Source organism: Myxocyprinus asiaticus, chromosome 50 (genome assembly GCF_019703515.2).
Source record: "Myxocyprinus asiaticus isolate MX2 ecotype Aquarium Trade chromosome 50, UBuf_Myxa_2, whole genome shotgun sequence".
Taxonomy (NCBI): domain Eukaryota; kingdom Metazoa; phylum Chordata; class Actinopteri; order Cypriniformes; family Catostomidae; genus Myxocyprinus; species Myxocyprinus asiaticus.
Genome location: NC_059393.1, coordinates 23922186 through 23947506, shown reverse-complemented (window position 1 = coordinate 23947506; position 25321 = coordinate 23922186). Strand labels below are relative to the sequence as shown.

Genomic DNA, 25321 nt, shown 5'->3' with positions numbered 1-25321 from the left:
ACAATTGGCTGATTAGATAATCGCATGAATAATTAGGTGTACCGTATAAAGTGGTCACTGAGTGTGTGTGTATGTTTGTATGTATGTGTGTGTGTGTATATATATATATATATATATACATACACACACACGCACACACATTACTGTTATGGTTATATTTTCATGACAAGAAATACCAATACTGGTCTACTTATAATGTTTTGAACAGTGTGGGGGTCCCCTGATGGATCGGGAGCTCTATTCAACTTGCGTAGATTACCGGCACTGTATCTGGGTGTGCTATTGTAACCGGTCTTGTTTGACCCGCTCCAAATGGGATTCGAACCAGCGTGGAAGGCGGGCACGCTAACAAGGAGGCTAAAGGCTGCAGCCTGTAGCGTCAGTCGCTAGTGCGCCTCTTGAGGCCAGGGGAGTGAGGATTACACATACCGCACAGCTGGCTTCCGTTACACTCACCCCCCCTAAACCTCACTCCCATCCGGGTCACGGCACCACTGTAACCAGTACTGCTCGACCCACTCTGAACAGGATTCAGCGCGCTAACAAGGAGGCTAAAGGCTACAGCCTGTAGCGTCAGTCGCTAGTGAGGTTTACACATAACGCACAGCTATCAAGTACCTGCTGGCTTCCGTTACACTATCTGAGACTGGGAAGCAAAACGACATGGATTGTAATTAGACGTGATTTTGATTGTTAAGATGGTACAACCAATTGAACGGTTTGATTGAACAGTCAGCTGTACGTTTATCCCATACAGCCTCGTTCCTGACTAGAGGTCTGCAACCTGACCCGGGCCGGGTTCGGTTCAGTTTTTCAAGTAGGACTTCGGGGTCTGGTTCGGGTTTGTAATTAATGAATAAAAAATAAACAGGCTTACCGAACTTGTTTTGCGCACGCGCTCTCACTCACAGACACGCGAACAGACGAGTTAAGGGCCGTTCACACCGAACATGTTTTTGCGCGCGTCTGTTCTGTTTTTCCATTGTTTAAACACATGCTGGATGAATGCCTTTGACATTTGCACCATGCCTCGCGCAGGACCGGCACCATTTAAACACCGTGTCAAGTTAAAAAGAACTTCAAATTGCCAAAAACGCATTCTTTGCGCTGCGTCTAGATTGATTTCAGTGCGGTTTTCACAAAGATTCAACATTCTGAACAAGTTCCAGCTACATAGAGCGCTCTGTCATATTATCCCAGATTGTTCCGCACCAAGTGAAGTTTCAGCCAATAAACGGTAAGTCAATGCTTTTTTCCCCTTCTGCTCTAGTGTACTAAGGGGCTGCCGTGCCTTGTTAAAACGGTGTATGTTTACTGTTTCAGTACTGTTACGAATGATGCCTATATTCTTACATAAAATACACCCTATTGCAACAGTACTTGCTAGGAGAAGATATTAGATAGTAAGCGATTTTGGGTCGGGTTCGGGATTAAAATCTGACGGTATTGTTCGGGCCGGGTAGGGTCGGGCCACACGGTCTCGAGTAGACCTCTAACCCTGATTAGGGTCTATAATGCAATGTAGACAGCTTTTTTGATGACAACAATGTAAGCGTTATGATTGGTCGACATTGCATCACTTGAGCTTCCTTCTAATTTGGTCGCGTGGCTAAAACAGTGTATATTGGGACATGTAAAACGGTGGCGTTTAGGACCCTGAATCACTGGAGCTTGTCGCCTGCAGTCACTGCGCCAGGAATCAAACCATCTCCAAAATCCCCAATATTCACTGCAAATTCATTCACTGCAAGAACAGCTGAACCGACGGACTAGTTTTCTTCTCATGCACTGCTGCTGTTTTGCACGAGAGATCTTTCGCGCTTTGTTTGCATAGAGACTGGTCTTTTGTTTTTAATTCCGATGATGGTTTAGTGCGTCAGTGGTCTGTAGCGCACATTGAGGTCAGTAAGTCATTTATGATGCTCATATGAGCGAATTGCGCTGAAATACTGACGCGAATATTGCGACGATCATTTTTAAAGCTGCAGACATGTCAGTCGCGTGTTTCCAGTGCATGATGTTTGGTGAGTCTATCTGTTTTGTGTTGTCTCAATGCTTATATTATTAAATATATTAATATATTACAACAATTTTATATTAATTTGATTTATGCACCATTTTAGTATTTATATATATATATATATATATATATATATATATATATATGAACCATTAAATATATTTATTTTTTATTTTTATAACATAGTATGTATAGTATATAATGGCTATTTTTAATATTTATATGCATTTAATATGTTTCCATATTTAAGTCTAGATGCCAAATGTGCTTAGAAGTCAAATGTCTTAATATGTTACAGTAAGGCTTGATTATCCTGTTCAGTATTGTTTAAAACAAATATGCAACATCACTTGGACTTCTCACTGTTATCTTGGGTGAAGAAGGCAAGATATGTTATGAAGTCATACAAATCATTCAATTATTTGTGGCTTGTGTTATTGATCAGGTAAAGCAGATCTTGGCACACGCCCCTTTTTCCTCCCTATCTGGGGAGAGAGCTGGTGTATTCAGATCCAGTTTTGATTTTTCAGTATGATTCATCATGGAACTGTGGAGAGAGCATTTTGCAGCTGTTATGTACAGATTGGTTTGTGCCATGAGGCCTTCGAAAGCCAGACCGATGAGCAGACACAACAGTGACAGGTCACATTTGTTTAGTCTGATGGACTGCACATATGCAGGCTTAAGCCAAGTTCCTCTTAAAGAGGCAGTTCATTCCTAAACACTGTATAGTTTGATTCTTTGGAGTAGCTTGAAAAACAATGTATATTGCCCTATCTAGCAGTAATGGGCACCACATACCAGCAGTAACGTTTTATAGACTATAAATCTGACTCCAAAAACTCTATGCCACCTGCACCCTCATGCACTGCTGCAATATGAGTGGGCACAGCCCAGAAACCCATTCAGGTCAGGTGAAATCAGCATTTATCCTGCCATTGAGCCCCATCTTGACACAAGCTGCTAGGTTGAGATGTGGTTTTATCTCATAGAGGGATTGAAAACAGATTGAGAGATTTTAAGGAGACACCGTGGCGCCAGGGGTCCGAGATTTAATTGGCAATGGTTTGAATTTACAGTGTGTTGCTGGAGTCCAAGTGCCTTATGCTTTAAATTGGGCCAGGTTTTCGTAGAGGTATTTGCATTTTTGGTATTGTGGATTTATGAATCATGCCATTTATGGGTGTTTCTTTAACTATGGGCACTTTTGGACTTAAGAACTCCTACAAAAAAAATAAACTTAAGGTTCCACGATCCTGCCTCAGAATAAAAAATAAAAAAGATGATTCTGAATTTATCTCACAATTGTGACTGTGTTTCTTGCAGTTGTAACTTTTTCTCATAATTGCGTGTTTTTTCTCTGTCGCAGTTGCAAGATACAAACTTGAAATTACAAGATATAAACTCACTTGCGAGATAGTCACAATTTTGAGAATTGCAATTAGAATTTGCAAGATACAGTGTCAATTGCGAGAGGTAAAGTCGCAATTATGAGAAATAATCGCAATTGCAGTAATAGTGGCTAAAGTAAAAATTGTGACAAATAAAGGCAGTTGCGATATTATAAAGTCGCAATTGTAAGAAATAGTCGCAGATGCAAGATAAAAAGTCATTAATGTGATTGAAATGTTGGAATAGCCATATATGAAGTCACAATTGCTGAAAGTTGAAATTCAATTCAATTGTAAGAAATAGTCACAGATGTGAGATATAAAGTCTCAATTGTGAGAAATATATCCAGATGCAAGATATAAAGTCACAGCTGCGGAAAAAAATCCGAATTGCAAGATATAAATGTGAAATTGTGAGATATAGTCACAATTGCGATTAAAAAGTCGGAATAGCCAGATATGAAAGTCACAATTGCGGGATATAAAGTCAACTGCAAAAAATAAATTGTGAGAAATGGTTGCAGATGTGGGATATAAAGTCAAAATTGTAAGAAATATAGTCACAATTGCGGAAAAAAGTTGTAATTGCGAGATATAAAGTTACAATTGCGAGAAATAGTCAAAATTGCGAGATATAATGTCGAAATTGCAAGAAATGTAGTCACAATTACAAGATATATTCACAATTGCGGAAAAAAGTTGTAATTGTGAGATATAGTTACAGTTGCGAGAAATAGTCAAAATTGCGAGATATAAAGTCGAAATTGCAAGAAATATAGTCACAATTACAAGATATATTCACAATTGCGGAAAAAGTTGTAATTGCGAGATATAGTTACAGTTGTGAGAAATAGTCAAAATTGTGAGATCTAAAGTCGAAATTGCAAGATATATTCACAATTGCAAAAAAAAAGTTGTAATTGCGAGATAAAAAAAGTCACAATTGTGAGAAATAGTCAAAATTGCGTGATATAAAGTCAAAATTGCAAGAAATATAGTCACAATTGCAAGATATATTCAGAATTACACACAAAAAAGTTGTAATTGCGAGATATAGTTACAGTTGTGAGAAATAGTCAAAATTGTGGGATATAAAGTCAAAATTGCAAGAAATATAGTCACAATTGCAAGATATATTCAAAACTGCAAAAAAAAAAAAAAAAAGTTGTAATTGCAGATATAAAGTCACAATTGCTGGTTATAAAGTCGAAACTGTGAGAAATACAGTTACAATTGTGAGAGAAAGAGTCAGAATGACCTTTTTAATTTTTTTAATTCCATGGCGAGATTCGGCATCTATATAAACTCGCTTGAAACACACTTTCCACACTCTCACTGGTTTAATTTATCTCCTAGTAATGTCCAGTAGTGCACAAACATGCATCACAGGAGAATTCTGCCATTTTTAAACCCCACTTAACTTGTCATGATCGCATGTCATTTCCGTCACATCTAAAATCATTACTCATTCTGTCTGTGGTGGAAATGATAGTTTAAGCATTTTTGGAATAAAACAGCTAATTTCTTTGTTTGGCCAATGCTAGTTTCATAGCTACCATTTTATCTATCCTAAATAAAATCATCATTTTACACTTTTTGCATAATTTAACAAACTTACAGCTTGATTGGAAATAATGTGTAATGCAAAAATGGCTCATATGTTTTGTACAGTAGCTGAGATGTGACAGAACTGTGTTTATCTCCGATGGCAGAGGATTGTGTCGTCTTTGCTCGAGCAGATGATTGAGCTGAGCTCTATAAAGACGATCAGAGATCAGTCAGAAACAGGTGGAGGCTGCACATGTTGTGACTGCTGTGATATTAAACCTGAGTGGAACAGCTCAGTACTGAGATGTTATCATTCATAAAATTCTTTGCTGCATTTCTCTGGATAACATTTGCAGTCATGGCCACTAAATAGCACATTTTAAGATGAATCTCACGAAACCTATCAAGGACATGTAATATTTCTCCCCTAAATAAAAAGAAAAATATTTTTTCCCCAAAGAGTGCAAACACTGTGGCTCAGAACATTGCTCTGTTAAATTATTTTAGCTTTATGTCTTTAGTAAGATATTCCCTCTTTGTAGTTGTGTCCCTCTTTAAATATTCTACATTAGGAATTTACTGTCAAATCTATTTGTTTTCTGGTTTCTAGATCTCTTCTAAGAATCTTCTGATATTTCAGGTGGTTTAGCCAACTCAGTTTTCCCCAAAGCTAAAATCACAGGGCACGTTTGGTGCCGCAGAGTCACTTTAAGCATTAGGCTTTCTGATTAATGTACCATCTAACGTGTCAAAACTTCAGGTGCACCTCTGAGGCAGAAGCCCAAGGCACGTCCTTAGAGAAAGACAGAGTTTCGGTTTGGCTGCAATAAATTCACATTTTCATTCGCTGATAAAAGTGAGGTCACATGCAGCCTTGCAGAAACCAGAGTCTATTGAGGGAAAATTAGATTGTATCAACCATAATTAATGTGGCTTTCTGGGGTGAGGAGCACTGGTGCTTTCTAAGGACATACACTGCCTTAGATTAGGTTACTGCACTCTTGGGCTGGTTAACTGAATGGATGATGTTTAGGAAGAATGAAGAACTGTTCAAAGGAATAGTCATTGTCAGTCAGCATGATTTTCAATCTGTCCAAGCTACTCTTTTCCATACAATGTAAATGGATGAGGACCAGGGACTCCAAAAAAGGACAAATTTCCTTGTTTCTTCCAATTGTAGGAGTTTAAATGTCTGAAATGTCTCAGACCGCAAAATTGCATATTTTTGGGGGGGTTTAAAACTGCACAGTTTGCACATATTGCGCAAAATTAGAATACATTTTTCAAATGCGACACAAATACGCATTGTATTCTCACCGTTGCCACAAGGGGTGCTATAGTGAGCATTAGCATGAACTTTCTTCTTCTATGGTCACTTTTATTATCACGAAGCAATAGTTTGAAGAAAATCTTGCTCAGCAAGTTTGTTAACTGTTAATTAATTAACTGCTGACATGTGGCTAGCTACTCAGTAGTTACACATCTGCTTTAATAGCAGAAACATCTAAAGGTAGCTCTATCGCCTTCTTGAGTTGAGGTTTGTTAGCACCACAGTAACGCAAGAACGCACGTTATTTACAACGCATAGAATTTTCAGCGGTACAAATATAAAAGCCACATTCACTCTAATCCATTTTCGTTTTGAAAACTCCATTTTCGGTTTCCTAATGTCTCTGTTTTCCAGAGTACGTTGTAATATAGAGCATTTTGAGGGGCATAAACATTGCAAAATCAATGCATTTTTGTTACAAAGTTAGTTTAGTTTGGACGTGGCCAAAGTGTATTTCTGGCCTTTTTTTATCCAACATATTGGAACACAACCCAGTATCAGTGTTGCAGTGTGGAATTCTGGGAATATCTGCAGCATTGCATGGTTTGAGTTCTCTGGCCATACAGTGTCTCTAAAACCACTGGAATGTTTCCAGAAAGCAAAATTGATCGATTCATAAACTGAAGCAGGACGTTCCCTGTTCTTTGCCCTGTTAATTAACGTACAAACACAGGCTCGCCCAATATAGTAGCACTCTGCTGGTCTCCTTAATTAACCCATGCCTTGCTAGAGAATATGTTTCATTAAACAGCTTCATAAATAAAATTTAAGACATGTCAGACTTGGAGAACTGTGTAATTGGCTCAAAAACTCCATCTTGGCCCCGGCGGCTCAAAACAGAAAGGGTAGTTGCAGATCGCACCCTAGTTGTTGCCAATTGGGCCATCTAGCACTAAAACTAACGCTAATCCTCTGGTGACCTGTTGGGACAAGGAGAGATCAGACCGGTTGGTTTGAGACACAACACTAAGCCGTCATGATATGGGACCATCTGTGGTTTAAGCCCACTGGAGCCGATATGCGAGATGTTTCCATACAGGCGTGTTGGCGGATGGATGGTTGATGGATCTAAATGTCATAGAAACCATCTGTCATGGTTGAAGCTAAAAATATCGATTCATTTGCAGTTGTTGACTAGTCAGTTGGGCTCTGTGTCCTGCAGCTTAAACAGGCATAAGGTGGTTAGCTGGTCTCCAAGGTTGTAGTGCCAAAACCAAAGTGCCAAAGTTTAATACTTAGTTAAGGGTTTGTTTAAACATGTTATCTCTCACTCTTTCATTCAGGTTCTGTTCTTCTGGTTTTGGTAAATTCTGAGGTTCTGAGTGCTGGTCTAGCGCTCCTCCCCAACCCTCTCCTGTCCCATGGGCCGGTTCTGGATGTTCCTGTGGGCTTTGAGCAAAATGATGAGGTCTCCAAAGATCAGAAGCCTGGATTGATGGACAGTTCTCAGGAGAGTTCTGGGTTCTTCAGTGAAGACAGCGAGGACAGCAAGAACATCAAGCTGATCCAGCAGTGGGACACTCAAGGCGAGACCAAAGAAAGTGGTTCTGACCTGGATGCTATGATGGGTGAGAAACACAAATAAACTTTAGCTGTCTGGTTTGCTGAGCTCACGGTGTGAAAGATAGCATGCACATGAACACCAAAGCTTCTTACCTCGAAAGCACAATTATATACCTCAAAATTGCATTGCATTCTCAGCGTTACCACAAGACATGTTATAGCATCAATTAGTGTAAACAAAAAACTCAAAACACTAAAACAAATGTTATGAAAGCTAAAGTTCAAACTCTAAATGTTGACTGGATGAGCCGCAGTTTAAACATTCTAGCATACTCTATATCAGACACATTTCTACCTTTGCATGGTACATACCGCTATACCATTATTATCTGTAGTTTTATACCAGTAAATAATTTTGTGTATTTTCTTTTTGCTAAGCAGCTGACACAGTCATGTCATTTTACAGATACATTGGTGATGAAAAGAAATTCAAATTACAGCACAAAAAAAGAAAAGATTGCTGGCAATGCAGACACAGTGTTTGTCTTGTACTGTGTGAACTTTAAAAATACATGTGTCTTTTAAAACCAAAAATTATAAAATTTTGGGCTTTTATCGCATTTCAAGCCTTTATTCAGAAAATGATTGCATTCAAGTGCCTTTACTGTATTAAAGGACCAAAGAAGACCATTATATTTGTGACCTCAACACCCGTGACACCCCACTCCCAAAATGGTTTGGTCCCCCCTCAATGTTCAAGACATGGTTACGGCCTTGGCATTGAGGAGTGTGAAATGGAGATTTTCTGCGGTGGATATCAGCTTGTGTCAGCTGCCAGACTCTGCCATGAAATGCAGTTTGATTTCAGAGAGAAAAAGGAGACAACTCAGCCGTGCCAATATTTTATTTGTTCTGTTTCAGTTTCTCTGTTACATCCTGTAAACACGCAGCAGGTCTTTGATGATTTCAGCATTTTGGATCTCATTCAGTAACTGTGCATAAGCGCATATTTGTGCATAAAACTTGTGTGTGAATGTTTTTACATAAATAATCAATAAGTTTGCATAAACATATTCTTCTAAGTTTGGTACCAACTCAAACCATACTATACTACTCTATGCCATATTATACTATACTATACAATACTACGCTATTCTGTACTATACTACACTACTGTACCATACTTTACCATACTATACTATTCTGTACTATACTGCACTACTCTTCCATATTATACTATACTATACCATACTACACTGTTTTATACTATACTACATTACTATACCATACTTTACCATACTATACTGTTTTGTACTATACTGCACTATACCATACCATACTACACTACTCTATTCCATATTATACTATACTATACCATACTACTCTATTCTATACTATACTACACTACTGTACCATACTTTACCATACTATACTATTCTGTACTGTACTGCACTATACCATACCATACTACACTATTCCATATTATACTATACTATACCATACTACTCTATTCTATACTATACTACACTACTGTACCATACTTTACCATACTATACTATTCTGTACTATACTGCACTATACCATACCATACTACACTACTCTATGCCATATTACACTATACTATTGGTTTGTTTATATTTTTAGCTATTATAATTAGAAATTTAAGAGAAAAAAAAGTATGCATGTGATAGTTCAAACTGGGATACATTATGATAAAAATGCAAATGCAAAAATATACATTATCCGATTAATCGCGTTTATCGATTTTTAAAATCCCATCCCATAAAATTACATCTGTTTTTTTTTTTCTCTCCTTTTTCTCCCCAATCTTGAATGCCCAATTCCCAATGCGCTCTAAGTCCTCATGGTGGCGTAGTGACTCGCCTCAATCCGGGTAGCAGAGGACGAATCTCAGTTGCCTCCACGTCTGAGACCGTTAATCCGCGCATCTTATCATGTGGCTTGTTGAGCGTGTTACCGCAGAGACATAGCATGTGTGGAGGCTTCACGCTATTCTCCTCGACATCCACGCACAACTCACCATGCGCCCCACCGAGAGCGAGAACCACATTATAGCAACCACAATGAGGTTACCCCATGTGACTCTACCCTCCCTAGCAACCGGGCCAATTGGTTGCTTAGGAGACCTGGCTGGAGTCACTCAGCATATCCTGGATTCGAACTCACGACTCCAGGTGTGGTAGACAGCGTCTTTACTTGCTGAGCTACCCAGGCCCCCAAAATTACATCTGTTAAATAACTATAAATAGTGTGTACCCTGTTAGTTTTTAAAATGAATACGTACGAAATTGAAATGAACAAAATTAACATTGTAACATAAATATTCCCAAATGAATCTGAATTTATTCTGAGTTGAATCGAATCAAAATCAAGAGCTTGTGAATGGAAATAAAATAAAATTGTGAAAACTGCATTGATACCCAGATCTATTCATCCTTCATTTATATGTTTCTTATTTGTAGATCTCTGTTTGATGCCAATGAAGGTTGGACCATGTCGTGGGACATTCCCTCGCTGGTACTTTAATGCCATCACTAAGAAGTGCGAAAGGTTCATGTTTGGAGGCTGCGGAAGAAATCTCAATAACTTCCTGTCGCTGGAGGAATGTGCCAAAGCTTGCCAGACAGTCTCTGGTATGCAGCTAATTTTATGACATCCACATAAATTTCTTGAATGGGTTCAGGCATATCCACTCTTTCTCTGGCTCTGATCCAAAATCTAGCAAACTGCCTCGCCGTCTGCTGCCTGCCTTCCAAACTGTATGCAAACTAAATTTTGTCAAAACTAGTTATCCTACCTTTTGTAACCGTCTTTTCGTCGTGAGTGTGTCTATCATACCTTAAAATGCTGTCTACAGAGCATACTAGGTTTTGGCACAGAGCTTGTATCTCCTGCTGACAGTAGACAATAGCTTTGCTCATTACAGTGTGTTTGTGTGTGTGTGTGTGTGTGTGTGTGTGTGTGTGTGTTTGTCTCATGAATAATCATGCTGTGATTGAGAGCCCTTTACTCCCTGATGTGTGTGTTAGTGCCAGACACAGGTGCAATGCTGCAGTGCAGCTGCTCAAATTTGCTGGCCTCAAGAAACTTAAAGATGAATAAGATTTCCATCAGATACTACTATACCACACCCTACCATACTAACTCAAAACTATACTGTTATACTCAAGTAAATGTATACTATGCTATGCTACTCTTCAATACTATACCATGCTTTGCTGTACTTTATTATACTATATTATAAAATAATATACTGTATCACACGCTACAATACTATGCAATATACTGTAATGCTATACTTGCACTATACTTTTGCACTACACTCTTCTTATAGCATTCTACAGCCAGTTATACTTACTATACTTACTTATACCATAAACATATAGTATGACATATGATAGGAAAGTATAATAATTGTTAATTATACTCTGCCGTGAAAGTATGTCACAGTATTGTATAACGTAGCACAGTACATTAGAGTTCAAAGTATAGTGTATAATACTGTTGTGTCGCATTGTATTGTATTGTAAAACAAAAATGTTTTAGAGTATAGTATTGTATACTATGCTATGCTTAAGTGTTCTATACTATACTGTACTATGACATACTAATACTACTACTATTCGATATTATACTACATACTAATACTACTACTATTCGATATTATACAATACTTTGCTACACCATTTGCGGATGTTATGCTATACAATACTATGCTGTATTATACAATGTTATGCTGTACTATGCTACTGTGTACTGTACTATACTGCACTACATCAAATAATACTATACCATCCCAAACTGTAATACACTATACTACACCACTCTACACTATATTGCACTGTACCATACTATACTACTCTATGCCATATTATACTATACTAAACCATACTACACTATTCTATATTATACTACACTACTATACCATACTTTACCATACTATACTATTCTGTACTATACTGCACTATACCATCCCAAACTGTAATACACTATACTACACCACTCTACACTATATTGCACTGTACCATACTATACTACTCTATGCCATATTATACTATACTAAACCATACTACACTATTCTATACTATACTACACAACTGTACCATAATTTACCATACTATACTATGCTGTACTATACTGCACTATACCATACCATACTACACTATTCCATATTATATTATACTATACCATACTACACTATTCTATACTATACTACACTACTGTACCATACTTCACCATACTATACTATTCTGTACTATCTGCACTATACCATACCATACTACACTATTCCATATTATATTATACTATACCATTCAAAAATATTCTATACTATACAGCACTACTGTACCATACTTTACCATACTATACTATTCTGTACTATACTACACTATACCATACCATACTACACTATTCCATATGATATTATACTATACCATACTACACTATTCTATACTATACAACACTTCTGTACCATACTTTACCATACTATACTATTCTGTACTATACTGCACTATACCATACCATACTACACTACTCTATGCCATATTATACTATACTACTATACTATACTACTATACCATACTTTACCATATTTACTATATTATACTGCACTATTATGCAACATATTAATGCTAAATAATACACTACACCACTACTATACTATAATATACTATACTTGTGGACAATTTGGTCATAAATTACATCTTAATTGTTTTTTATTTTGGTCTTTAGCACAATTTACATCATCCTTTATTTTTCTCTTTCTTCATAGATTTCAGCACTTCATCACCTGAACCCCCCTCCCTGTCTCTCAGCTCAAACCCCAATGAGACAAACTCCTCTTCCTCGCTTTTCGTCCCTACGGCAGAATCTCTGGACCCGGAGCAGTGGGAGAGCGATTCAGAATCTAGCGGTTTCTCCCTCCATCCCTCCACCCTCCCGTCAGTCACAGCTGCTACAGACCATGCCCCCTCCACCGTGGCACTGTCCACTTTTGGACTTGAACGTCAGAGTGACCCAAATGCCACAGCTGAACCTGACAGGCACCTCGTGTCTGAAGACCCGTTTGATGACGAGAGGGGCCGTGAAGTCACTCAACCACCTACGGCCCCTGAAGTGGGGCCCCTGCCAAGCCGAGGGCCCCTGCAACCTGATGAACCCCACCGGGATGATTCGGATGAACAGGAAGAGGAGGGTGATGATGAAGAGTTGGTAGTTTTTCCGACTGAACTGGATGAGGAAGAGGAGGAAAACTGGCGGTACCTGACGCCCCTCACGACCGGGCCCTCGCCCTCACCTGCTTCAGACCTGCCGCCTGTGGTCTTCACCGAGACCGCCTGGCAGGGTGCCCCACCCACCATAGCAGAGGATGAGGAGAGGACAGAGCTTCGGCATGGAGGCACTGAATATTTCACGGAAACTGAGCTTCATGACTCTGAGGTGTCCCAGGAGAATGAGCAGGTACAAAAACAAAAGGACAAAAGATGTCCATATTTCAGCTAAACAAAAGTTGTTTTGCTTAAAGAAAATGAAGCCTATTTTAAGACTATTAAGATTTTCGACATTGACATTTTTTTTTAATTACAAATGATCACATTTTCCCCCAAATAATTTGTACTGTAATACAGTAGTAAAAATTTTCTCTCATTTACATGCGACTTTCATGTGTTTCCCGCTTACGTCAAACTATGGGATTCCATCAATGTACTTGAGTGCATATATACGGATGTGAGGGACAGTAGTCTGTATTATACATTGGTGTGTTTAACGGGTATATTTTATAGTGTATGTGCTTTTCCCTTTTCCGCTGTATTGACATCGGTATGATGTATGGCTCCTTGATAACTACCAAAAATCAGCTTATTCTAAAAATCTGACAAAGCAAGAAAACCATGTTTACATGAGATTTGAAATAATTGCATTCTCTGCTTTTGACGTCAAAACGTTTAGAGGTATACGTACATTGGATAAGCTCGTAAGAACGCTGGTAAAGGTATTTTCATGCAATACGAAATTAGGGTAAATGGGCAAAAATCTATCTGTGATGATCGGTGTATGCTTAAACAGTTTATAACATTACCCGGATGAAGGAAAACCATTTCACAATGTGCGTGTAAATGTACTCTGTGATTTGTTTTTAATTCAGCACAAATTATTAAGAACAGCAAATATGGGGCCTAGGTTAGCACAGTGAGTAAAGACGCTGACTACCACCCCTGGAGTTCACGAGTTCGAATCCCAGGGCGTGTTGAGTGACTCCAGCCAGGTCTCTTAAGGAATCAAATTGGCCCGGTTGCTAGGGAGGGTAGAGTCACATGGGGTAACCACCTCGTGGTCGCTATAATGTGGTTCGCTCTCAGTGTGGCGCGTGGTGAGTTGTGCGTGGATGCCGCGGAGAATAGCGTGAAGCCTCCACACACGCTACATCTCCGCGGTAACGCGACAAGCCACGTAATAAGATGTGTGGATTGACAGTCTCAGACGCGGAGGCAACTGAGATTCGTCCTCCGCCACCCGGATTGAGGCGAGTCACTACACCACCACGAGGACTTAGAGTGCATTGGGAATTGGGCATTCCAAATTGGGGAGAAAAATGGGAGAAAAAAAGAACAGCAAATACTACCATGATGTGTACTTGCAAATGTGTTTTGTGTTTTGCATTCAAAAGAGAATTATTCTCTCTGTGTAGGTGATCTGTGTTGACTGGAGCAACCTTGCAGGGAAGGGCTACGTCATCCTCAACATGTCCGACAACTTTGATTGCGTAAGTGTCATTTTTTAACGCTGTCCAGGCAGATGAGAACATTGTATTTTTATTTGAGATTAGAACAGAATAATAATAAAGGGGGCAAATTAATCTGTATTTATTGATGGAACACCTGGTCACTAAACCTATTATTTTTTAAATCGTTGTCTAGTAACATACTCTACGAAAGTATGCAAACGCTGACGCAAATGCTTGTGTCTTTTGTGATGTTTTTTTTCCTCTTTCTTGCAATCTCTCATGTTTATTAAACACACCTTTGCTAATATACCCTGGAAGTCGGTTGTTTGTTGCCTCATTAATGCTCGAATACCACGTAATTGCAGCATGATCGCAGAGAATGTTCCCCCTGCTGGTGTTTTTACAGCTGTGCGCCAAACTAACAGTGTCTTCTGCAATGGACCGATTTGAACCCTTGCTGCACTGCAAAGCCATTGATCAGATAGACTTTAAATTGAGACGCAGACAGTTTATATGTCTCTCTCTCTCTCTCTCTCTCTCTCTCTCTCTCGTGTGTCTGAGTGACTCAGCGAATGGTATGAATGGCCTGAAAAAAACATTCTGATTTCTGTAGCCAGTCTGATGTGTGTGTTTCTGGACAGATGGATTCGACATTAATACTGAGGCTCTTGGGGGTGAATAGAAAACAGGAAAACGTCTTAAACATAACGTATTTATGCAATAGACAATGCAAACCAATTTTTTTTTTTTTGTCTGGTCTGTTGTTTGTCTGGCAGCTCTGAAATTCCGATACGGACTCCTGCGAATTAAGTTGAGTAGGGCTGACAGTCGATTAAAAATGTTATTGAATTACTTGCATGAGTAAATCAATATTTGCTTAGAAAAGCCCCCAAATGGAAATCATTTAAACATATTACATTGTTGTGGCAAGCAAGTAAATCAATTAATAGCAGTGTTAGGTACAGTCTGATTACAAAGTAATTAGCTACTGTAATCTAATTACTTTAAAAGTCAAAAGTAGTGTAACGCATTACAATTGAAATTCTTGTAATCAGATTACACTTACAGACTTTGAATTTAATTACTTCAAGTATTTATTTCCAGTTAATTACTTTTAAGTACATTACTTGGGTTACACATTTCTAAAATAATAATATTTCTTTAGAATAGATTTAAAACATGACTTTTGTTCATATGTATGTCTATTTGTGTTTCTGTAACAGATGAAGGGACAACAATAATGATCAAGGACATTATTTTGAATCCATTAAGAAGAAAAACAAAAACCTTTCTATGAAACGTGTTTTAGAAAGTAACTTAAAAGTAGTATTTAGTAATTAAAATAATGTGATTAGTAGTTTGATTACTTTTTTGAGTAACTTACCCAACACTGCTTAATAGATATAACAAAAAGTGGCTTAAAAATCAAAATATTGTTTCTTTTATTCCCATATCTTTTAAAGATCAGTCTATCATGGGTAATCCACAGCAATCCATTTTGCAATCAAGTTTGTTCAGTTGTTAGTTTGTTAGACTGAGGTTTAATTTCCATTTGTGCTGTTTTTAATTGTTGTTCTAAATATACAGTATACAGATACTATCTGTATTATAAATACAGTATCTACATAAATAGACTGACGTCTTGGGGGCCTGGGTAGCTCAGCGAGTATTGACACTGACTACCACACCTGGAGTCGCAAGTTCGAATTCAGGGCATGCTGAGTGACTCCAGTCAGGTCTCCTAAGCAACCAATTGGCCCGGTTGCTAGGGTGGGTAGAGTCACGTTGGGTTAACCTCCTCGTGGTCACCATAATGTGGTTCTCGCTCTCGGTGGGGCGCGTGGTGAGTTGTGCGTGGATGCCGCGGAGAATAGCGTGAAGCCTCCGCACGCGCTATGTCTCCGTGGTAACGCGCTCAACAAGCCACGTGATAAGATGCACGGATTGACGGTCTCAGGAGGCAACTGAGATTCGTCCTCCGCCACCCGGATTGAGGCGAGTCACTACGCCACCATGAGGACATAGAGCGCATTGGGAATTGGGCATTCCAAATTGGGGAGAAAATAAAAAAATAAATAAATATATATATATATAGACTGACTCTTTGGTTGTTGCATCATAGCTCGCTGTTTTCTCAGCATCTCGCACCATGAGTGCCACGCAATACCGGCGCTCCCTATACGCATATTATGCAGTCTGCATAGGGCACCAACAACCTAGGGGGGCACCAGAAATTACACTGGCTACCCTTCCTCGCACGTTACATACGTTATTCAAGAACCCGATTGCAGTCGTGGAACACAGACAATCGCCTCGCCGCTCGCACCATGTCAGATAATCGCCTCACTCCACCTCAACATTAATTTCTTTTCATCCTGTAAATTGATTTTTTTTTCACTTCTAACTTTCATACTATTTTGTTTTTTCATACTATGTTACTAGTTTTTCAGGAGACCAAATTGTGCACAAGTCATAGTATAGTAGAATAGAGTATAGTAGAGTAATATGGTATAGAATAGTGTAGTATTGTATAGTATGATACAACATTTTAGCAGTCTTTTGTGTGTGTTTGTTGCAGGATGAGTTTCGGATGGAGAGTGGAGACAGACTCCTGGAATTGCTGGAAAACACTTTCTCCAGAAAGATGAACATCCCACAAGGGTCCTGGCTCATATTCCTCAGCAAACCCTCACAACAAGACCACCAGCTTCTAATGACCTTAGCTAGCGAACAGGGTAACACATTCAACCCACACCCTAACCCTAAAAGGTTGAATAGAAAAACATGATTTACTTTTTCCCAAATGTCCTCAAATGGAAATTTTGTCCAACTAAGCTCACTTCTGAGGACATATACAATACAATATATCCTGCTGCTCTGGGAAACACTTACTCAGGTTCTTTGATGTGGAATGCAGCTTCACTTTGTAACATGATATTTATCGTTTAGATAAGAGGTGTTTCTAAATTGGAGGCTTTTAATATTACGCTCCATTTAGAGGATAAAAATATCATGTAATATCTCGCACATCTCTGTTCAGTACATTAGCGAGATGTTGTATCTTCCCGAGATGTTTTATCTAATCTCACGAAATCTCTCAAGAACATGTCCAGATCACATTTCACCCCAAAGTCAATTTAAAGAAATAAGAAATTATATTTTGTATGAAGAAAATCTATGCTAATCTACAGGTGCATCTCAATAAATTAGAATGTCGTGGAAAAGTTCATTTATTTCAGTAATTCAACTCAAATTGTGAAACTCGTGTATTAAATAAATTCAATGCACACAGACTGAAGTAGTTTAAGTCTTTGGTTCTTTTAATTGTGATGATTTTGGCTCACATTTAACAAAAACCCACCAATTCACTATCTCAAAAAATTAGAATATGGTGACATGCCAATCAGCTAATCAACTCAAAACACCTGCAAAGATTTCCTGAGCCTTCAAAATGGTCTCTCAGTTTGGTTCACTAGGCTACACAATCATGGGGAAGACTGCTGATCTGACAGTTGTCCAGAAGACAATCATTGACACCCTTCACAAGGAGGGTAAGCCACAAACATTCATTGCCAAAGAAGCTGGCTGTTCACAGAGTGCTGTATCCAAGCATGTTAACAGAAAGTTGAGTGGAAGGAAAAAGTGTGGAAGAAAAAGATGCACAACCAACCAAGAGAACCGCAGCCTTATGATTGTCCAGCAAAATCGATTCAAGAATTTGGGTGAACTTCACAAGGAATGGACTGAGGCTGGGGTCAAGGCATCAAGAGCCACCGTACACAGACATGTCAAGGAATTTGGCTACAGTTGTCGTATTCCTCTTGTTAAGCCACTCCTGAACCACAGACAACGTCAGAGGCGTCTTACCTGGGCTAAGGAGAAGAAGAACTGGACTGTTGCCCAGTGGTCCTAAGTCCTCTTTTCAGATGAGAGCAAGTTTTGTATTTCATTTGGAAACCAAGGTCCTAGAGTCCGGAGGAAGGGTGGAGAAGCTCATCGCCCAAGTTGCTTGAAGTCCAATGTTAAGTTTCCACAGTCTGTGATGATTTGGGGTGCAATGTCATCTGCTGGTGTTGGTCCATTGTGTTTTTTGAAACCCAAAGTCACTGCACCCGTTTACCAAGACATTTTGGAGCACTTCATGCTTCCTTCTGCTGACCAGCTTTTTAAAGATGCTGATTTCATTTTCCAGCAGGATTTGGCACCTGCCCACACTGCCAAAAGCACCAAAAGTTGGTTAAATGACCATGGTGCAAACTCACCAGACCTGAACCCCATAGAGAATCTATGGGGTATTGTCAAGAGGAAAATGAGAAACAAGAGACCAAAAAATGCAGATGAGCTGAAGGCCACAGTCAAAGAAACCTGGGCTTCCATACCACCTCAGCAGTGCCACAAACTGATCACCTCCATGCCACGCCAAATTGAGGCAGTAATTAAAGCAAAAGGAGCCCCTACCAAGTATTGAGTACATATACAGTAAATGAACATACTTTCCAGAAGGCCAACAATTCACTAAAAATGTTTTTTTTATTGATCTTATGATGTATTCTAATTTTTTGAGATAGTGAATTGGTGGGTTTTTGTTAAATGTGAGCCAAAATCATCACAATTAAAAGAACCAAAGACTTAAACTACTTCAGTCTGTGTGCATTGAATTTATTTAATACACGAGTTTCACAATTTGAGTTGAATTACTGAAATAAATGAACTTTTCCACGACATTCTAATTTATTGAGATGCACCTGTATGTCTAGATTGTTTGTGTCGTAACATTATTTTCATGACAATTAGGCACATTTCCCCACCAAATTCTCATTACTGTATAATTTAAGTTTTTATACAACGCGGAACCATTTTTAAATTACTGCCTTTAAATTATGCTGATTAAAATTAGTGTCTGGACAGGATGAATTTACTGGAATGCATAAAAAAATAATACAATTGTATTTTATTTTAATTCATTCTTTTATGTTTTTTTGCATTATGGAAATGAAAAATTGGGGTGGATGTGTGCTTAATTGTCATAACAATAATATCTTATTATAAACAGTAATTTTAGACTGATTTACTCTTCATAATGCCTTTTGACCAAAGAAATCATCCCACCGAAAGACATGCTGTCAATGCTGGGAGAAATCAGGAGAGGCCTATATGAGGTAAGATATTAAAATCCAGCAAATAATAATAATTAAAAAAAAAATAGTATTGAAAGTGGTGATAGATTTATGTTGCGGTGACAATAGGAATTATTACATTTTAAACTCAGATTGGCATCCAGAATTATTCCAGCGTTAGCACGTGCCACGCCAGGCCCAGTCAGACTCGCAGTGACTACGGGAAGCTGTTTGTGGTTCTAGTGATCATCGGATCGGTGTGCGTGCTTATAATCGCTTCTGGAATCATCTATATCTGCTGGCAGCGCCGTTTACCCAAACTCAAGAACATGGTAGGTTATATCCATCTGTTTGGCCACATACAATGATTTGTGAGAAAAGATTTAATGACCAAAAACAACGTGACTGGATTATTTTGATTTGTTTTGTAAAATTTTAAAAGGATGTGCGAATTCATTATTACCCAGAGAACCATAGCGACCACACTGAACACCCTAGCAACTGCCTAGCAATGCATTTTATGCATAAAGACAAAATTGATTCTTCTCACATAAAATATTCTGTTAGCATTCATATGCGTTGCTCTGTTAGAAATACCAGAGTTTATTTAGCAGAGACGGGCCACTTCTATTAAAATGAATGGGAGAAATTGGAACGCTCAACCAAGGAGCTCTGAGCGCCCAATGGTCAACGGATGTAGAAAGGACGTCCCGCCTTACAGGTAGAAGAGCCAATCACCTTTTAGATACAAACATCACCTGTCAATCAACTCTAGAATGCTGCGCATTAGCTATACAAGCCGGGAAAATTAAATTTTTCCTGATTTGAAATATGTTCTTTGATCGTAATCTTGACCAACCGGTTTTGAGATTTTGGTCGTTCTCCATTCAAGTAGATAGGAGCTGCACTTGCATGACTGGAAATAGCCACCTGAGAGGGCACCAAAGATGGCAGCCAGTGGACTGACTTGCTAGAAAGACTTTGAATATGGTCAGATTTTTTTCAAGTTCATCCAGTCCACCATTTTTATATTTATTGTAAAATGTAAACACTTTTTTTTATTTTATTTTTTTTATTACGGATGCTAAACAGACTGGAGTAACTTTTCAATGACTCGGTTAAAATGTATTTTTATATTCAGCCAAATCTGGAGTCCATACACTGCACTGTAAACATTGTACAACATTTTAAAACATTGTTGAATTTTAAATGTCAAAAATACTATACTTTAAATATCCTGCATATATATATATATACATTGAACTAGACAATATAGCAGTGTTAAAATAGAGGTCTTTGGAGGGGCCTGGGTATCTCAGCGAGTATTGACGCTGACTACCACACCTGGAGTTGTGAGTTCAAACCCAGGGTGTGCTGAGTGACTCCAGCCAGGTCTCCTAAGCAACCAAATTGGCCCGGTTGCTAGGGAGGGTAGAGTCACATGGGGTAACCTCCTCGTAGTCATGATTAGTGGTTCTCGCTCTCAATGGGGCGTGTGGTGAGTTGTGTGTTGATCGTGGAGAGTAGCATGAGCCTCCACATGCTGTGAGTCTCCGTGGTGTCATGCACAATGAGCCACGTGATAAGATGCACAGATTGACGGTCTCAGAAGCGGAGGCAACTGAGACTTGTCCTCCACCACCTGGATTGAGGTGAGTAAACGCGCCACCTTGAGGGCCTACTAAGTAGTGGGAATTGGGCATTCCAAATTGGGAGAAAAGAGGATAAAAAAATCAAAATAAAAAAAAAAACATGTCTCAAACTGTTCTCAGATTTGCCAAGATACCAACGTCTGCTATCAAAAATCTATTTTTGTAATTCTATATAGTACATATTTCTACACTGAATTATCTGAGCTATGCTATCCACATTAATTCTATAGATTTTTTTATACTCAAACAAAAGAACTGTGATGGCACACGTACATCTCCCAGACATCTATTAGATGTGTGTGTTTAGATCTGGAAGACGTCTGTTTTACATTGTTTGTTCATCTGCAATACGTCTATTAGACGCATTGTATCCGTTTCCTCTCAGATGTCAATTAGACATTCAGCAGATGTCTTTGAGACGTTTATGATTTAGAATGTTTGTAAATCTGATCTTTTAAAGATGTTCAGCAGATGTTAATTAGATTGTGACACTTTCCACATCAAAAGATCTATAAAAGACATCTCGGGGACGTATGTGTGCTATCTGGCAAACAACCTAAATATATATATATATATATATATATATATATATATATATATATATATATATTATATATATGTCTTCCAGACATAAACACACATCAAATAGACGTCTAGGTGATGTATGTATGCTATCAGGGTTGTGTCTATTTTTATTTCTTCTCATGAGTTTTAGGAGAAACATCTGAGGTGATGCTGATTCTTTACAAATGAACTCTTGAGAGCTGTGAAAGAGCAACCCCTGAGCAATAGTATTTTAGTTGACACAAACCTCTCCTTCCAAAAGATATTTTATGGCAGAAATTGATTTCTTGTATTTTCTGTGTTTGTTTGTGTGTTGTTTCTGAAGTCGCGAGGTGAAGAGCTTCACTTTGTGGAGAATGGTTGCCATGACAACCCCACATTGGACGTCACGAGCGACAGCCAATCAGAGATGCAGGAGAAGAAACACCGCGCCAATGGGGTGACGGCTGGCGGGGATGGCGGGAGCGGTTGGCAGGTGCTCGTCAACAAGCCCGGGAAAGAGGAGGAAGACAACCAGGAAGAAGATACTCACCTTTAATTACGCCAAACAATCCAAGAACAGCACGGAAGCCCAGATAGCACACGTACATCTCTGAGATGTCTGTTTTAGATCTTTTCATCTGGAAAGCATCGCAATCTAATTAACATCTGCTAAACATCTTAAAAAGATCAGATTTACAAACATTCAAAATCATAAACGTACATCTGCTGAACATCTTATCGACATCCGGGAGGAAACGTCTTGTAGACGTATTGCAGATGAGCAAACAACCTAAACAATAAGTCTTCCAGATGTAAACACACACATTAAATAGATGTCTGGGTGATGTACATGTGATATCAGGGTTTGCATTAAAGACTATGAAGGGCACAAAACATTCTCAAGCTTTTTCGAAACATTTGCTGTATAAAATGTGATGTCTTTTAGCTTGTATGATGTTTTTCTTTATCTGCATTGACGATGAAATTCAGATGAACAAAAGTGCCATTTTCAGTGCAGGATCCAATCATTAGAATTTTAATGAAATCGAATGTGTCAAACAATCACTAGGATATTTTAGAATTTTAAATCAGTTAAAATGTTTCAGATGTTTGTTAGAAAATAGTTTCTTGCACTTGTAATGGGATAATTTACCCGCCAAAATGAAAGTTCTGGATTATTTACTCATCTTATTTTTCCCTTGGAACATAAAAGGAGAGGTGAAATATGAACTGTAGTTAATACAAAAATAAAGTCATCATATGGGCTTGTGATGACAAAAGTTAAGTGACCATTTTTAGGGGAACAATTACTTTCAAAGCACGTGTATACTTGACAACAGAAAATTGGATTGTACAGTTTTTTTTATGTTGGTTTGCTTGAAGGACTAGAACGTGTATGTCTAATTATTCACTATAAACATACTGAATTGTTTTATTTATTTCAATGCAAGTACATTTAAGCAAGCTGCATTTTGTTTATACATGCTGAATGCTGGATGGAAGCCTACCTGCCTTGCTCCTTTATCGTCTATTGGAATGGCTGCTCCGTACTGAATCGCTGTTGCTATTTGTCAAAGTTTTTATATTGCACCTTGAACATTTCTTAGCACCAATGGCCTCCAAAGCAGAACGGTTCCTTGGAAAAGATTGTTTTAAATAGAAAACCATCATATGTAGCTAAGTGGATTTCCCAGATAGCACACGTACATCTTCGAGATATCTGATCAGTGGCGTAGCCAAGGGTGGGCCTGGACCCACCCAAATTAGACCCTGGCCCACCCAGAATATTAGAGATTATTCTTTGACTTCAAATATATATTTAAAAGTAGTTTTACAAATGCATAATTTCTGATTTCTAGAAGTTTGAAAGAGCTGTTTGAATGCACCGTTTCTCTGTTGTTAAGGAAAATTTTGGGGAAAAACCATTTTTGGCCGAAAACTTTGCCCATCCATTTTTGTTGAGGCCCACCCAAAAGTAATTTCCTGGTTACGCCCTTGTGTCTGATTGAGAGGGTTTCAACGAGAAAGCATCGCATTCGAATTAACATCTGCTAAACATCTTAAATAGATCAGATTTACAAACAGTCTAATTCAGTAATGTCTCAAACACATCTGCTGAACGTCTTATTGACATCTGAGAGGAAACATCTTATAGATGTCTTAATAATGCGTCTTCCAGATGTAAACACACATCAAATAGACGCTTAAGTGATGTACGTGAGCTATCAGGAAAAGGTTACCGCAATTAGAAAAAGACTAAAAGTGTTAACGTAGGTTTGTTGCGGTTATCTTGTTAATGGAACAGCTTTTTGGTACAAAATCGTATTTGTCGCAATAGAAAAGGCTTTTCTCTTTATAAGTGCATGAAACACTGTAGTATGCAAATCTATGCACATATCGGGGGTCAACTGATTGATTGTACACGATTAAGGAAACGTTTAAATTAAAATGTTAAAATGGTTAGAACTCCAGAAATCTATAACATACATGCATTTTTTCTTTAATAGCTTTCCTTAAGGAGTCTTGGTGTAGGAGAATTCTATGCTACTATAGACTAACACGTGGAACGCTTCTTTTTGTACCTTCCCGTCACGGTACGAGAGCTATTAGCAAATTTGCACTTTTTTCCATTTTGATTTTGTACCTCAAACTGCTTTACGTATTTGATTGTACGGAGATTTAGATCTCGTTGTATTCTGGTAATTTATGTTACCCATCTCTTAAATAAGGCAAAAAATAAAATAAAAGTTTTGAGAAGGCGTGAGGAGTTTTTCTTAAATATTCATAAAGTTTACAGTTTCACATGGCTGCCCCCAATTGATCTTTTTAAGCACAGCAGCTATGACGTGGTCTCAAAACTGCAAGGTAGACAGGCTGACCAGCGCAGTTTTCTGTCACGTCTTGACGAATTTCCATAACATGAAGTATCGGGTTATATTTGAGGGCTCATCCCCCTTTTTAATAGCTACTAGGCTTAAGATATGCCATAGCCACAACTCATGATTTGCCACTTGCTAGTCAGTCAGTTGGTATCAGATTGTAGAGTGTTTGACTAAACAAACATTTGTTTAACGCAAAATGAGTCGACGGTATTTTTAGTTTGTTTTCCAGGAAGATAAATATTGTACATTTGTAAATGTTTATATCTGCTTAAAGTGAATTTTAAGTACAAGCTAGCATATATACCAATCAGCCACAACATTAAAACCACCTGCCTAATATTGTGAAGGTCCTCCTCGTGCTGCCAAAACAGCACCAACCCACATCTCAGAATAGCATTCAGAGATTATATTCTTCTCACCACAATTGTACAGAGCGGTTATCCGAGTTACCATAGACTTTGACAGTTCGAGACTGTTGTGCTTGAAAATCCCAGGAGATCAGCAGTTACAGAAATACTCAAACCAGCCCATCTGGCACCAACAATCATCCATGCGATTATCTAATAAACCAATCGTATGGCAGCAGT

At 38.4% G+C, this 25321-nt stretch overlaps 1 protein-coding gene across 2 annotated transcripts; it reads left to right on the top strand.

Moving 5' to 3' along the window:
- The first annotated feature begins 1703 nt into the window (after positions 1–1703).
- Positions 1704–25049, top strand: podxl2 (podocalyxin-like 2). Of its 2 annotated transcripts, XM_051695360.1 has the most exons (9): positions 1704–2024; positions 7573–7857; positions 10276–10446; positions 12585–13273; positions 14502–14576; positions 17116–17272; positions 19635–19696; positions 19807–19986; positions 22196–25049. In XM_051695360.1, exons 1-9 carry the CDS (start codon positions 1991–1993, stop codon positions 22406–22408), a joined length of 1866 nt encoding a protein of 621 aa, XP_051551320.1. In that variant the 5' UTR covers positions 1704–1990; the 3' UTR covers positions 22409–25049. The 2 variants fall into 2 exon arrangements, with proteins under 2 accessions (XP_051551320.1, XP_051551321.1); XM_051695361.1 differs by lacking the exon at positions 10276–10446.
- Positions 25050–25321: the final 272 nt, after the last annotated feature.

Coding starts and splice junctions, on each gene's coding strand:
- podxl2 (XM_051695360.1), top strand. CDS start 1,991: ATGTCAGTCGCGTGTTTCCAGTGCATGATGTTTG. Junction 2,025..7,572: donor TTTCCAGTGCATGATGTTTG/GTGAGTCTATCT, acceptor TCTTTCATTCAG/GTTCTGTTCTTCTGGTTTTG. Junction 17,273..19,634: donor GACCTTAGCTAGCGAACAGG/GTAACACATTCA, acceptor TTTTGACCAAAG/AAATCATCCCACCGAAAGAC.